This window comes from Staurois parvus, unplaced genomic scaffold (assembly GCF_062004578.1).
Source record: "Staurois parvus isolate SC_StPar_1 unplaced genomic scaffold, SC_StPar_1.0 ptg001275l, whole genome shotgun sequence".
Classification (NCBI taxonomy): Eukaryota; Metazoa; Chordata; class Amphibia; order Anura; family Ranidae; genus Staurois; species Staurois parvus.
The window spans coordinates 387,598-402,033 of NW_028319071.1; the positions used below are offsets into that span (position 1 = coordinate 387,598).

At 41.4% G+C, this 14,436-nt stretch overlaps 1 protein-coding gene across 1 annotated transcript in view; it reads left to right on the forward strand.

Annotated features, from left to right (window-relative positions):
- Positions 1–14,436, forward strand: part of RIOK1 (RIO kinase 1) — a 72,127-nt gene that overhangs the window by 41,820 nt on the left and 15,871 nt on the right. Inside the window, exons 13-14 of the mRNA XM_089660796.1 lie at positions 9,031–9,096; positions 12,364–12,483. Of these exons, the coding sequence (XP_089516922.1) occupies positions 9,031–9,096; positions 12,364–12,483 (186 nt within the window). The remainder of the gene's footprint in view (positions 1–9,030; positions 9,097–12,363; positions 12,484–14,436) is intronic.

Genomic DNA, 14,436 nt, shown 5'->3' on the forward strand with positions numbered 1-14,436 from the left:
TGAAGACCTGAAGATATTGGGCAAGATTCTTAGTTTTCGTATCAATAAATATTTGCGTAGTCTGATCCACAGGGACCAAGTAGGTTTCGTGCCCGGGAGGCAGGCGGGTGATAACGTTCATAAGGTGGTCCATCTTATACATTTTCTACAACAGCGGAAAATCCCAGGATTCTTACTGTCAGTAGACATATATAAAGCCTTTGATTCTCTATCTTGGGAATATCTGCGGTTTGTGCTGTCTCGTTGGGGTTTTGGGGATTCTATTCTTTCTTGGATTCAAGCCTCGTATTCTTCCCCTTCGGCTTCCGTTAAGTACGCTGAGTATTTCTCAGATCCCTTTCCTATTTGGCGAGGTACGAGACAGGGATGCCCCCTGTCCCCGGTGCTCTTTGTCCTGGCACTTGAGCTGCTGGCTTTGGCGCTCCGGACCGATTGTATTGTATCGGGGGTTCCATACGCGGGACAGGAGTTCAACTTGAACTTTTTTGTGGACGATGCCCTCTTGACTCTCACTAATCCCCTGACGACGCTTCCAAATTTGCAACAGGTTCTTGAGCGCTTCTCTTTGATTTTGGGTCTCCGTATTAATTTGGATAAGACTGTCGCACTTAATATTACTTTGGCCTCAGATTTGGTTTCGCGCCTACAGTCCCACTTCCCTTTACAAATGGGCTTCTTCTCTTGAATACCTAGGCATTCGCTTGACCCCCACCTATGGCTCGCTGTTTGCTGCAAATTATTATCCATTGCTTCGCTCTGTGTCCTCTCTCCGTATGCATTCTTGGCAATTTCCACACCTGTCTTGGATAGGACGGGTTAATTCAGTGAAAATAACCATCTTGCTGAAATTGTTATACTATTTTCGCACCCTCCCAGTGCGGGTTCCTCCTCATTTTCTTTGGTTGATTCAGGCTGGAACTACCTAATTGTGCCACTATTGCGACATCGACTCTTCTATGGCTTCCCACTGCCCTGCGCCCTACGGCACTGAGTCCGATTTTGCTCCATGGCTTACAAGTGTGGGACTCGGTACGTTACTCCAGTGGCCTGATGTCACCTTTCTTTTCTTTGCTTCCAATTACTAACAACCCTTTCTTCCCACCGGGTTTAGATCAACCAAGGGCGTTCTCTTGGTGGGTGGCCAATAGTTTTTCTTGGTCCTTCCCTACCTGGAATTTTCTTCGTCAGTCACGGGATGTTTTTGTTACCTTCAATTGCGGCATTGGCTGCTCTCATTGCGGGACACTTCTGCTTTCCCGTACCAGAAATCTGCCTTTGAACTGCTTTGCCAACAGCGTCCGGGTGCCCAGGGCCTTATTTCCCTTCTTTATGCAGCTTTGAACAGGCGCACGACGCATACTTCTCTTTCATAATGTTGTTCAGTGGAAGCGCGAACCGCTGGGCAGTCGTGGATCTGGAGGGCTGGAATAGGGCCTGGTCGCTTATAGCTAAATGTTCATTTAATACAACCACGCTGGAGGCGGCATACAAAGTATTGTTTTGTTGGTATTGGGTTCCGGCTCGTTTGGCCCAAGCGGACCCTGCCTGCAGTGATCGATGCTTTCGGGGTTGTGGCCATCGTGGTGATGTATTGCATATGTGGTGGTCATGCCTGAGATTGCTTCATTTTTGGTCTTGTGGGTTTGGCCTCCTTTTCATGTTGTTCCATCTCTCTATACGACCGGATGCTCGGTATGCTTTGCTTCATTGTCCCATACCGGGCCTCTTGGCTCATCAGCAGAATTTGGCTTCCTATTTGTTTTGTCAGCCACTAGAACAATTGCTCAGGCCTGGAAGAGCCTGTTTGTCCCTCTTCAGGGGGTGCGGGACCGTATGACCACTATGATGCTCAATGAACAGATGTTGAGTATTTGCAACGACTCCCAACATAAATTCTTGAAAATATGGGAGCCGTGGTTGCAATATGCCTTTCCCACGCTTCCCACAGCTAGTCTGGAGATGTGATGTTGTTCGGCTTTGGCGTTCTTGGATCCCTGCTCTTGGTTTTATCTTTTTTTCTTTTGTACTCCTCCTTTCTTTCTTTTTTTTTTTTTTTTTTCTTTTTTTTGTTTTGGTGTGGTAGTATATAGCTGCTTTTAGTTTGTTACTATCAGTGTTATACTAATGTTTTGTTTAAGTGCCATTGATAGCCCCTGCGTGGGCGCAGCTTTTGCTCTGTTGGTGTTAGAGCACTGATTTTTTTAATTTTCTAATTTTTTTATGTGCAATTGATAGCCCCTGCATGGGCGTGATTTGTTGCTCCTGTGTTAACCTCCCTAGCGGTCTGATTATGTCCATATTTCTGTGCTCAAAGCGGTACAATTTTTTGCATGGAAATATGTATTTTTTTTTATTATAGGTCTGTAATTTTTAGGAATAACTCACTGAAATCTGTCCGAACAAGAGTCTAGTAAACATCCCGGGTATGTTACAATTTGAAACACGAAATCATAAATTATAATTTAATAAATAATCATAAAAATAATATTAATTTAATTCAATAATTTAATCAAACCAAAAACAATTAAATTTGAAATATAGCGCCAAGTTCGCACATCACTGAGCAAAGTCGCAAAATCGTTTTCAGTGTCTGATGACGAATTTCACCATGAATCATCACTTAATTCTGCAAGTAGTTCTAATTTACTATCGCTGTTCTCTAGCTGATCTAAAACCGATTTTGACCTAAAGGGACGCTTTTTGGACGCCATGGATGTTTCTCAGTTTCCAGGCAGAAAGAACAGTAAAAATGCAGGCAGGGCACAGGACAAAGCACTAGGGACAAAATGTATGTGAAATGCTTTGATACAGTAATGTTTTACTATGTTATTTTTAGTGAATGTCACTTTTTGTCATTTTCAAATTTCCCGCCGTTCCGTCCCCCGTACGTCCCGACGTCACAGGGGACAGAACCCAGAAGACATCGCGGGAGGACATTACAGGGGACACTGCAGGAGGGACATCGCGGGAGCGAAGGGCAAGGTAAGAGAAGAAGAGATCCTGGAGCAGCGCCGCATGGTAAGCCCGAATGTAGCTCGGGGTTACCGCTTGTGGTACTGAAACTTTGCCCCGAGCTACATTCGGAAATACCGCCAGGGAGGCTACACTGTTACAAATTAATAAAAAAACATTGAAATAAAAAGCATTAACATGACTTCTAACACCTACCTGGTCACCGCGGATGTTGAATCCTTATATACCAACATTAACCATAATGATGGAAAGGAGGCTGTTAACTATTTTTTACACAATGTTTCTGACTATAATAATGTTCACAAACCGTTTATTTCAAACTTACTGGACTTTGCGATAACGCACAATTATTTCTGGTTTGGCCAGCAACACTATTTGCAAATTAGAAGGGTGGCTATTGAAGCCAAACTTGCCCATAGTCTAGCCAATCTATTTATGGTTCAGTGGGAGGAGGATATCATCTATTAAGAGAACTATAATTCTCTTAATATCAAACTCACCCATACGTACAGCCAAAATGAAATTGACTTTCTGTATCTGATATTGATTAACGATAGAATGAAGATCATTACCAAGACGTTTTTTAAGAAAACAGACAGGAATAGTTTCATTGCGGCAGACAGTTGCCACCATCCATCCTGGCTGAATAATATTATCAAAGGACAATTCACGAGAACTTGTAGAAATTGTGACATGTACGATTTTTATCTTCAATCTAATGTTCTAAAGGATAGATTTCTGGAAAAAGGATACTCTAATGATTCTTTAAATGAAAATATCCAGTCGATGGCAGAGTTGGATAGAAACGTCTTGATTACTTATAACACCAATAAAACTAAAACTCAGATGGTGTGTCCATTTATAACCAATTATTCCATCCAGCACTATCAAGTCACACATATTTTTAACAAACACTGGAACATTTTAACCAATGACCCAGTTATAAAGCGCATTTTACCATCAAAACCAGAAATAGTTTTTAGAAGAGCACCCACAGTCAAAGACAAAATAGCCCGAAATATTATCAGCCCACCTAATCAGATTAAACGGTGTGGGAACCTTAAGGGATTTTACCCATGTAACAAGTGTCCTATCTGTGTTTTAAGCTGGAACAAACTGCCGAAAGTCACGTCCTTTACTTTGAATGTTACTATTCAGAGTTACCAAATTGACACGTTTATCACGTGCAATAGTAAATATGTGGTATATCTCCTCGAGTGCTCCTGTAATAAACAATATATCGGAAGAACCACAAGGAAAATGAGCTATAGATTGAGAGAACATGTGTACAATATTAAGATGGGGTACAAAGAACATTCGTTGTCCAAACATAGAGACGTGCACCACAGAGATCCACATAATCTGAAATTTGTGGGTATTGACATTCTTAGCCCACATTGGAGAGGGTGTAACAAACGCAGGAAAATATCCCAATTAGAAACAAAGTGGATATATGAGATGAAGTCACTTGCACCTTTAGGCCACCATGTTGAAATTGATATAAACTGTTTTATTGATAAAAGTTGAATATGAACATATTATTCATCATATCCGTACCATTGAATGTGACTGTATGACCGTAATTTTTTCTTAATAATATCATGTATCCTGTTAGTCGTCAACTCATTAGTGGATGAACATAATGATTGTTGAATATACATATTATGATCCCAATATAGATATATTCTATTTTATGTAATTTTATTCTGGGTTCATTTCCTTTTATACATATGTAATTTTATATAGACTGAATTGTCTTCTTATATATCTCGCAAGGCATGAATCCAAAACCAATATTACTATTGTTATTGTTTTTAGCAATTTTATATTGATCTCATCAATGTTATTAACGATTATTTGGGATTAAACATATTCTACTATTTATATTATTTTTATATGCACTTTATATATTTACAGTATTTTGATACCTTTTTTTTATCAGGAATTTTATCTCATACGGTCATATATATCCATTTTATGCAAACTTCGTTCTTCCCTATTTTATGCGTTTTTATGTGGATTCCACATATTTATTCTGTGCATCTGGTATATATTTTTTTATAGTTTACCTTTTCATATACATTATGAAGTTTTATAAGCTACAAGCCTAGTATATGGTCCTTATATTGTATTTATTCATCATGTGTCCTTATATTTATATCATCACTAGGTCAAACATGACATCGTTATCATACACATCTAAAACCCCCGACTAGGATAATATCCTAGTCTTTTATCACATTTTTACTAGTCACTATTTGCTTTTTAAGTCTATACTTCTGTTTTCCCCCCGTTTTCTGAACATTTATTCTGCTCCGTATAAATACAAACAACTTTGTCCCAGCTCTCGTGTACTCTCATAACCGTACACTAGCACCTCCAACAAAATGGCCTCTATCTAACCCGGCCCGGACTCCGGCAAGATGGCCGTGGTTGTCACATGACTGCGTGTTATTACACGAAATGTGTTGGGTGGTGCTCTAATGCTGACGGCTACCCGCCGCTGCAGAGGAGCGGCGGCCATCTTGGTACTTTATTTATTGAATTTTGTTACTCCATGTGGATACTACTTTTATGTTAATTGCTATCATTACTATAATACAATACTACACTATAAGCACCTTTTTGGCTCCTGTGGCTGAGCTGATTCCCCCCCAGGACCACCAGGCACCCACCCTGACGGATGGATGACCCTGTAGCTGTCAGCATACCGCTGCACCCCCAGATGTGCAATGTATTATAACCCATGCGCATTATTATTTATGGTCTGGTGAGTGTACATCCGTCCCAAGAGTGGATTTCCTTTCACAAGTTCTTGCACCTTTGTTCTTCTTTTTGCACCATTGTTCTTCTTGCACCGTTGTTCTTCTTTTTATATCATTTTGAATCATTTATATTGATATTGCACTTTCAGCCCTCTATTCACGTATACGTTTAATTCACATGCGTTTATGAAGTTGTGACAAGCATTTTTAGTGCTGCACTAATATTTTAGAAAAAAGCTAACATAAAATTACTTTGAAGCCTGTTTCAAAGACGGGTGATGGGAGTTGATGATGGGAGTTTGGCTTTGATATTCTTTGAAAAGATTGTTAAAGCTGAACGTGTGTGTGTGCGTGCGTGTGTGCGTGCGCATGAGGGGGCGTTCAAATCACACCGGGACTTTTGATTTTACAGGTATGAAGGGATGCTAGAGTGGTGGTACCACACGCAGTGGCAAGTGGTATCCTATTACTCATAGGCAGCACACATGTTGCGGGCCATTCCAGAGACTGTTGATCAAGATGGTAGCCAACAGTGTTAGGAAATGCATGGAACAGCATGTGGTGATGAAGCTTCTAAAATCCGCAAATATCTACAGAAGACTAAGCACAGTACGGTGATGAGACTTTCAGCCACAATAAGACAGTTGAATGGTGTAAATGTTTCATAGATGGACATATGTCCGTTAGTGACGATCCCAACCGTGGTGGCTCCCAGCGCACAGTGGTCATTCCTGTGAACATTCAGCTCGTGGAATGCCTGATCCTAGATAAGCAATGCGTAATCTGTCTTGAAATTGCACAAGAGACGAAATGCAGTTTCTACTCCTTTTACTATGTAAACTGAAAAGTCCCGGTTTGACATGAACACACCTCATATATAAACCTGTCACCAGAAAAACGAGGATTTTTTACCTGTGTTGTCAATAATCCTAGCTGATTTTCTTGAAATGCCCTTGTGCAGGACAATGGGTTTTGTAAAGTGCCGCACATTAAAACCTATGGCTCTGCAGTGCACCTCATAGAATAGCATGTCTCATGGATCTTTAGGTATGTAGTGACATTTGTGGTCTGTACCTGAACAGGTCTGTTCACCTCTGTCACCTCCCTCATAGCAGCAAGTTTTTTTGTTTTTTTTTTTCTGTTTTCTCACCACCCCCACAGACTGTTGCTGGCTAATAGGCTAAATTTGTCTGCCATTCAAATTATGTTGGTGTTGATAAACAGCGAATAATGCTAAGATGACTGGATCTAACCCTGGAGATGGCAGGTAGTTAGTTTTTCTTCTTTTTTGGGTCAGAATTCTATGTTTCGTATTCTATGGTGAATGGTATTATCCTGTGTTGACACACATAATTGTCCACTGGCACATTGTTTCATTCTTGTAAGGTCACTTCAGCTCAGACAAAATCACTTGCTCCAGAGGATTTACCCCCCCCCCCCTTCCCGACCACACCATGTTTTGCGATAGAATGCTGCGTTACTTTAACTGACAATTGCATGGTCATGCAACAATGCACCCAAATGAAATTTACATCTTTTTCCCCACAAATGGAGCTTTCTCTCAGTGGTATTTGGTTGCTTCTGCGCTTATTTTTTGCACTATAAACAATTATGAGAAAAAAAAACAATATTTTTTACGTTTTGCTATTAAACATGTCCAGTAAGAAATTTTAAATCAAATTTTGTCATAAATTTAAGCCAAAATGTAGTCGGCTACATGTGTTTGCTAAAACAAATCCCAATACATGTAAATTAATTGGTTTACCTGAAAGTTATAGCGTCTACGAATGACGGTGTATATATACTGGAATTTTTTTTTATACTAGTAATGGCGGCAATTCAGCGACTTATAGTGGGACTGTGGCGGGCATTCTGACACTCAGGGGAGGGGTGGAGAGTGGAGACTGTCACTGACATCCCCATTGACACTAATACAGTGATCAGTGCTAATAAAAAGCACTGACACTGTACTATTGATACTGGACAGGAAGGGGTAACATCTAGGGTGATCAAAGGGTTAACTGTGTGCTGTGTGTGTTTTACAGTGTAAGCACATTGCGTTGTTTTCCTCTGCTATGCAGAGCAATACAGAGCAGTGTGCTGTAACTGACAGGAAAGATCTGTATTGTTTACATACAGACCTCTCCCTCGTCAGTGATACCCTGCAATCGCCAGTGGGGAATCATGGGCTGGGATCCGGTGGTCAACAGCTGAAGCTGCCAATGGCGGCGCAGGTAGGGCACACGCCCCCTACCCGGAAATGCTAAATCACATATATGTGAGTGTGTGTATATGATTTTGCGCAGCAGTAGCACTACAGTATTTCTGCTATAGGGCAGCGGGGTAAGTGGTTAACCTACACTGTAAGTCTGTTATATCGGTATATAGTCAACGTATTATATAATGTTTACATATCTTCTGGATTGCTTAATTCACAAATCATTGTAAGCATAAAAACGTTATAGGGAATACAGAAATTTAGTTTTTTAAAAGATCAACCCAAAAGCATACATTTTAAAGAAGTACAGCTCTCTGGGCTGTACTTCACCTGTGGATTACAGGAGTGCAGTTTGTTCTGCACTCCTGTGACCCGTTTTCAGCTGACAATGGGCTGAAGTCACTCAGCTAGTCCAGGCTGGAGAAATATCCCGACTTTAAAGCCGGGATCCGCCCCAGAGTCCGAAGCAGCACCTCAGCGATCCACTCCAGTGAGCATGGGGGGGGGGGGCAGGGCAGACAGCGGTGATTGACAGTCACCACTGTCTACTCAGAGTGGCTGTCAGCGCTCTGCGGTCATGTGGTTGCTGAGTTTTCACACTTGGAGCCGGTGGGTGACGGATGTAACATCGCACCGATGCTGCTTCCACCTAGGTAAGTATAATTTTGAAAAAAACGAAATGCCATACTTCATTTAATATATTGCAGCTTACCAGTCCTTAGAGGTACTAAAAAAAAACCAAAAAAAAAAACGCAGCCACCACATCTAACACTCTCCTCCCCCAAGACTAAGAATGCTGCTGTTCAAAAAAGCCCATGTGCTCTTTCATCTGAAGTGGACACACTCTAATAGAGCAGGTATGTTCCTGACTAAATCGCCAGATGAAAACGGGGAAAAAAGCCTAAAAAAAGAAAATGAATGCATCCACCACACCGAATGGTTGCTAGGCTGCTATATATCACATTTTTGGGTTTAATGCCGCTTTTAATGATGAAGTTACACTTGCCCTGCAAGTAATTCTGTGTGAAGGCCTTCACTGCTAAGGGATTGCTATTAAATATCTGTATTTTATAGGCTATGGAGATCGGAGCTGAAAGAACAGAAGAAGAAAGATCAGGTCAAGATAAGGTTGATGAAGAGGTAAGTGCCCTACAGCATATGCTGTAACAACCAGTTAAATATCTACATTTACTAATATTGAAGGATTTTTACTTGCTTACTGCTCAGATATCAAATCAATTTTTGGGTTTCCTTTCACTTTCTTTCTCCCTGATGATGGACACCAGACAAATATAGGAGTGAATCTCCTCATTGGAGACAGAGAGCAGGATAAAAAAAAGAAAACACATGACATGGGGTCTAACCTTTCCTTACCCTTCCAAAAATTACAATTTGTTACTCAAACTTACAGCTAAATCAGTGCCTTTAACCACTTCATGTTCGGACACTTTTACCCCCTCCTGTCCAGGCCAATTTTCAGCTTTCAGCGCTGTCACACTTTTTGAATGACAATTGCGCAGTCATGCAACATTGTACCCATATGAATTTTTGTATCATATTTTTTTTGAGACAGATAAAACTTTATTTTGGTGGTATTTATTCACCCCTGGGATTTTTTTGTTTTGCTATATAAATGAAAAAGTCCAAAAATTTTGAAAAAGTTTCTTATAAAATTTTGCAAATAATCTTCCGTCATAAATCTTGGCCAAAATGTATGCAGTTATCTTTTTAGTAAAAAAAAATAACCCAAATTCGTTAATAACCAAAAATTATAATTTTTCAAAAAAAAAAAATTTTACATTTTAATTTTTTTGTTATACTATTTTTTTCTACTACTTTTTTTAACATACTGTCAGCCTAGCAGTACAGTGTCACCATAATGACACCGTATTACTTGTGGGGGGTGATGTTTTTTTTATTTTTTATTTTAACAATGATTGCTTTTACAACCATAAAAGCAATATAATTTCTCCTTCTCTCTGGCTGCATTCTTGCAGCCATTGAAAAATGGTGTGCGCTATGATTGGTCACAGCTTGTCACATGGTACAAGGCTGTTGTGAATAGCATTGTACCATGTGACCTCTGTGATCATTCACAGATTTCACAAGTGGTAAGTAATGATGTCTGAAGTGACATCTTGCTTACTACTATTCATGTGATCACTGATTGGCTAATCAGTGATCACATGATCGGGACCTCGTACAGAGGACCCGTACAGCGATCAGTGTTCCGCTGTGTCCTCCGGACACAGTGGGCACCGGATCGCAGTGCTGCGCGCTCCCAGGGAGTGTGCAGTGTCCAAAATGGCGGGCGCTGTTTATGAATGGCAACCTGCTCCTGCACTGCCTCCGTCCGTTTTTATATACATGGGCCAGACGGGAAGTGGTTAATGTGCAGTATCTGCCATATTTGTGACCTGCATAAGTTACCATTGTATACATGGTTCTGCCTGCACTTAATTCTGAATTTGTTGAATACACACCACTGTTTTGTGTATTTAATCCATTTGGTTTTTGTTTTTGTCATAGAGGTTACGTAAGTACACAGTATTGTTTGTACATCGCACAGTCTCATTTTGTTACGCTACCTTGACCACATCCTGTGACTCTGTAGATGCCACAAATGTATCTTATGATCATTTTCAGTCATTAAAATGAGTTGCACAGTTAAAACATTGTTAAAGCTATTGCCTTCACATCCTTTGTTTTCAGAAGGTGTTTTTTTTTTTTAGTCTTGAAAATGTATTGTGATATATTCACCTGTGCCAATAAATATTAGTAAATCTGTGTCACCAAACCAATGAGCTTAACTCAACCTTCTGGCTGTTATAATGCAGCAGGGCTCCCAGCTGGGCTCTTGTCGGCCCCATCCACTTGATTTTAAAAAAAAAAAAGTCAACACTGGATTCCTTGCATAATCTGCAGTTTCTCAAAAATTTAGTGATCCAAGCAGCCTACAAATGAGATCTCCATTGGCAACAGACTGGCTATGAGTAAGTCTTGGTAAGGTGAAAAGTTTCTGTTGTGTACTGGGCCATGCTGTTAATAAACTCTCCATATTATGTATAGATATCCCTGATGCTCACTTTTCTGTGAAGGTGTTGCATTCTCAGGATCTCGATGGCCACGTTGAAATTACTCATGAATATGGGTGGAGGGGGGGTGTTAGCAGTACTTGATCTGAGGGGCTACTAATTAACTCCTCAATTTACTTACATTGGAGAATGTTTCTGCAGTTGAACATCGCTGTCATAACAGTGGAGGTAGCTGTGTACATTGTATGAGAAGCTGGGACGGAGATAAATGTTTTATATAGAAGGGAGAGTCCGTCAAAAGAGGGGGCAGAGTTGATATTTGCAGGGGGAAAAGTATTTTATGTGTTCACAACAGCTTTCACATGCGTCTTTTAACCTGTCCCTCAACGCTCCTTTTATGGTTTAATCCGACCTTGAGGGAATTTTTTTAATTGGATCATGAATTCTTGTGAGCACAATATGGTACTAAATATGCACATCACCTGTTCTCAGGTAGCACCTTTGTTCCATTTGAGGAGTTGGAGTCCCAAAGGAAAGTGCCTAAGTCATGGGCCTATAAATATGTTCAACTTAGTGTTACTAAACCCAGGACCCTGCATTCACAATATCTGGTCTCCCACAGTACACAGAACATGGAAATGCAATTATTGAATTAAATATAAACTGCTAAATACCTTTTCCCATCAGTAGTTAAAGCAGCCTTGTGACTTCTATCAGTGTCCAGCAGAGCACTGTTTAAAGCTTGTAGGAGTTTTAATTCTCCCTTGATTGCCCTATTAGGCTGCATGACCCTTGACCCTCTGTTTGGACAGTGCTGGTTGGCCCTGTGCTGATTGCATACACCCTTCCAAAGAAAGAAAAAAAAACTTTCTAGCTATACACACTAAACTGAGCATTTGCAGAGTGACTCTTAGAGCTCTGTACTATGGATTGGGGACAGTAGAAGGGGAAAACCAGAGAAGACCGAATCAAACATCCTTTTTATACAATGCAGAGGAATAACCCCTTAGGTTCCACAGTGAGTATAACAAGCTTGCTTTACTGCATATACATATATATATATATTTTACTGTTGTGGGTTTAGTAACACTTTGAAAAAAAAAAACAAAATAAGGATTGCTGGATGTTAACTTTGCTGGACAATAATCTTTGTTTGAAATTGGATACAATTTTCAGAAATGTAATGAACATTTTCATGCTATGGTTATTCATGCCTGTGTCTGGATGAACTGTATGACAAGTGGTGGATGTAATATTTTTTGGATTCTGGAAAATTTCTTTATATTGCCAAATGAAATGCCTTCCGCATGCCTGGCAGTTTCTGTGAACGTAGATCTGTCACATATTTCATCACAAATCTTTTTATTTGTAGGTGTTTAAGAAGGCATATATTCCTCGAACCCTGAATGAGGTGAAAAACTATGAAAGGGACATTGAAGTAATGCAAAAGCTAAAAGAAGAGGACCTTTCACTGAACACCCAACATGATAATGTAAGCAACTTACCCTAGTGTGTATAGCAATATTTGTAAGTAACATGCATTTCATTTTAAATGAACATTGATGGGCAGCAGGTTAATGTAAATGCCAGCACTGTGGCTAAATGGTTAGCACTTCTGCCTGGCAGTACTAGAGTTGTTGATTTGAATCCCAACCGTGGCACTACCTGCCTGGAGTTTGCATGTTCTCCCTGTGCCTGCGTGGGTTTCCTCTGGGTACTCCGGTTTCCTCCCACACTCCAAAGACATGCTGGTAGGTTAATTGGCTCCTGTCTAAATTGGCCCTAGTGTGTGTATGTATGAATGTAAATTGTATACTCCTTGAGGGTTAGGGACTGATGTGAATGTACAGTGTGTGTATATGTAAAGTGCTGTGTAAATTGATGGCACTATATAAGTACCTGTAATAATAAATGTCAGTCCACCAAGCTGCAAGTCACTATAGATGGAGCTTGCATAGGGCTATGGACTTTCTCCATCCCTTACGGAGTGCATGGGCCTAATGATTGACTGCACAACCACCTGGTAGGAAGGACTAAATACTGCATGCTTGCCATACCCAGAAGTACTATATATTTCCCATCCCTCCAGGCAACCAAACAAGATGATGGAAATTAAAATAAAGTTGGTATATTCTGGGAAGAGAACCAGCGTTTCTCTCCCTAGTACCCAGAGTGCAGCCCTTTGGCACAAATTCAGATGTGAAAGCAGGCACATGTAGGCAAATGGATAGTCAAAACATCAGGAATTCAATCCAAAACAAAGGAGGACCGCAAAGGAACCAGAATATATATCAATCATTGTGAGGCTGTCATCTAAGGTGCAAAAGTACCCAAAAAGGTATATGGGATCTAAGAAGGGAGAAGAAATGTAAAAGTGGAAAAATTAGAGGCAGGTGAAAGAGGAAGGACCGAAGGGTTAAGGGGAGTACCACAATCTCTGGACCGGCACAGGCAACAATTATAAATGACTATAGCTAGCCAGAGGCATAGAGGGGAAGGAATAGGTGATCCAGGGTTCCCAAACCTTGAGGGACTTTAAATGTGAGTCCTTCAGGATACTAAACATCTGCTCACTAACCATCAGGGCAGTCATACGAGTTTTCACATCATGGAAGGCAACACTGTCCTCCAGGCATGAGCAATGGTTCGCTTTAGGTCCCCTATGTCAAGAAGGCTGACCACCACTAGTTTAACCCTTTTCACTTCTAGAGCTGGTTTTACTGTCATTCAAATCACTTCTAATTGATGACAGTCTTCACAGAAAATGTAAGCAACCTTCCGATTGCTATAGTAGCCGGTAATCAGTTTATAGGTCAGTGCTGTCACCAACTTATTCCTTATGTTGGTGGCAAAGATAGGGTCCATCAAACCAGTTGGTTTGCCCTGCATGGGCAAAAAACACAGGTTCACTTTTAATATACTGGTAGCAAACATAGCAGTCAGTATGCATTGATTTAAATTGAAGGGGGCGTGTCCAAGATGGCGACCGGACAAGTCGCATGACCTGGAGCTCCGGCGGCTCGCGCTGTAATCCACTGGCATCCAGGTCGTATAAGAGGGTAGGGTCGAGCGGGTTACTCACCCGTCCCTGCTACATTGCGGCCGGGCAGCCGGAGGCACTTTTGGAGCCGTCCTGGGGTGGCGATTTGGTGCGGCCTGTTGCGGCCGAGTGGAGCCGCGGAGCCCTTTGGCGCATGACGGGCCGGTCAGCGGTGGTGTGACAGTGGGTGCAGGATCTGGTAGGGGGAGGACTGATAACCCCTCTTCCCGCTCGTTCTGTGGTCTGTGGTCTGCTGCCTGTCATCCCTCCGAGCCGTTCTGGGGTGGCGATCTGGTGCGGCCTGTTGCGGCCGAGTGGAGCCGCGGAGCCCTCTGGCGCGCGACGGGCCGGTCAGCGGTGGTGTGACGGTGGGTGCAGGATCAGGAAGGGGGAGGACTGATAACC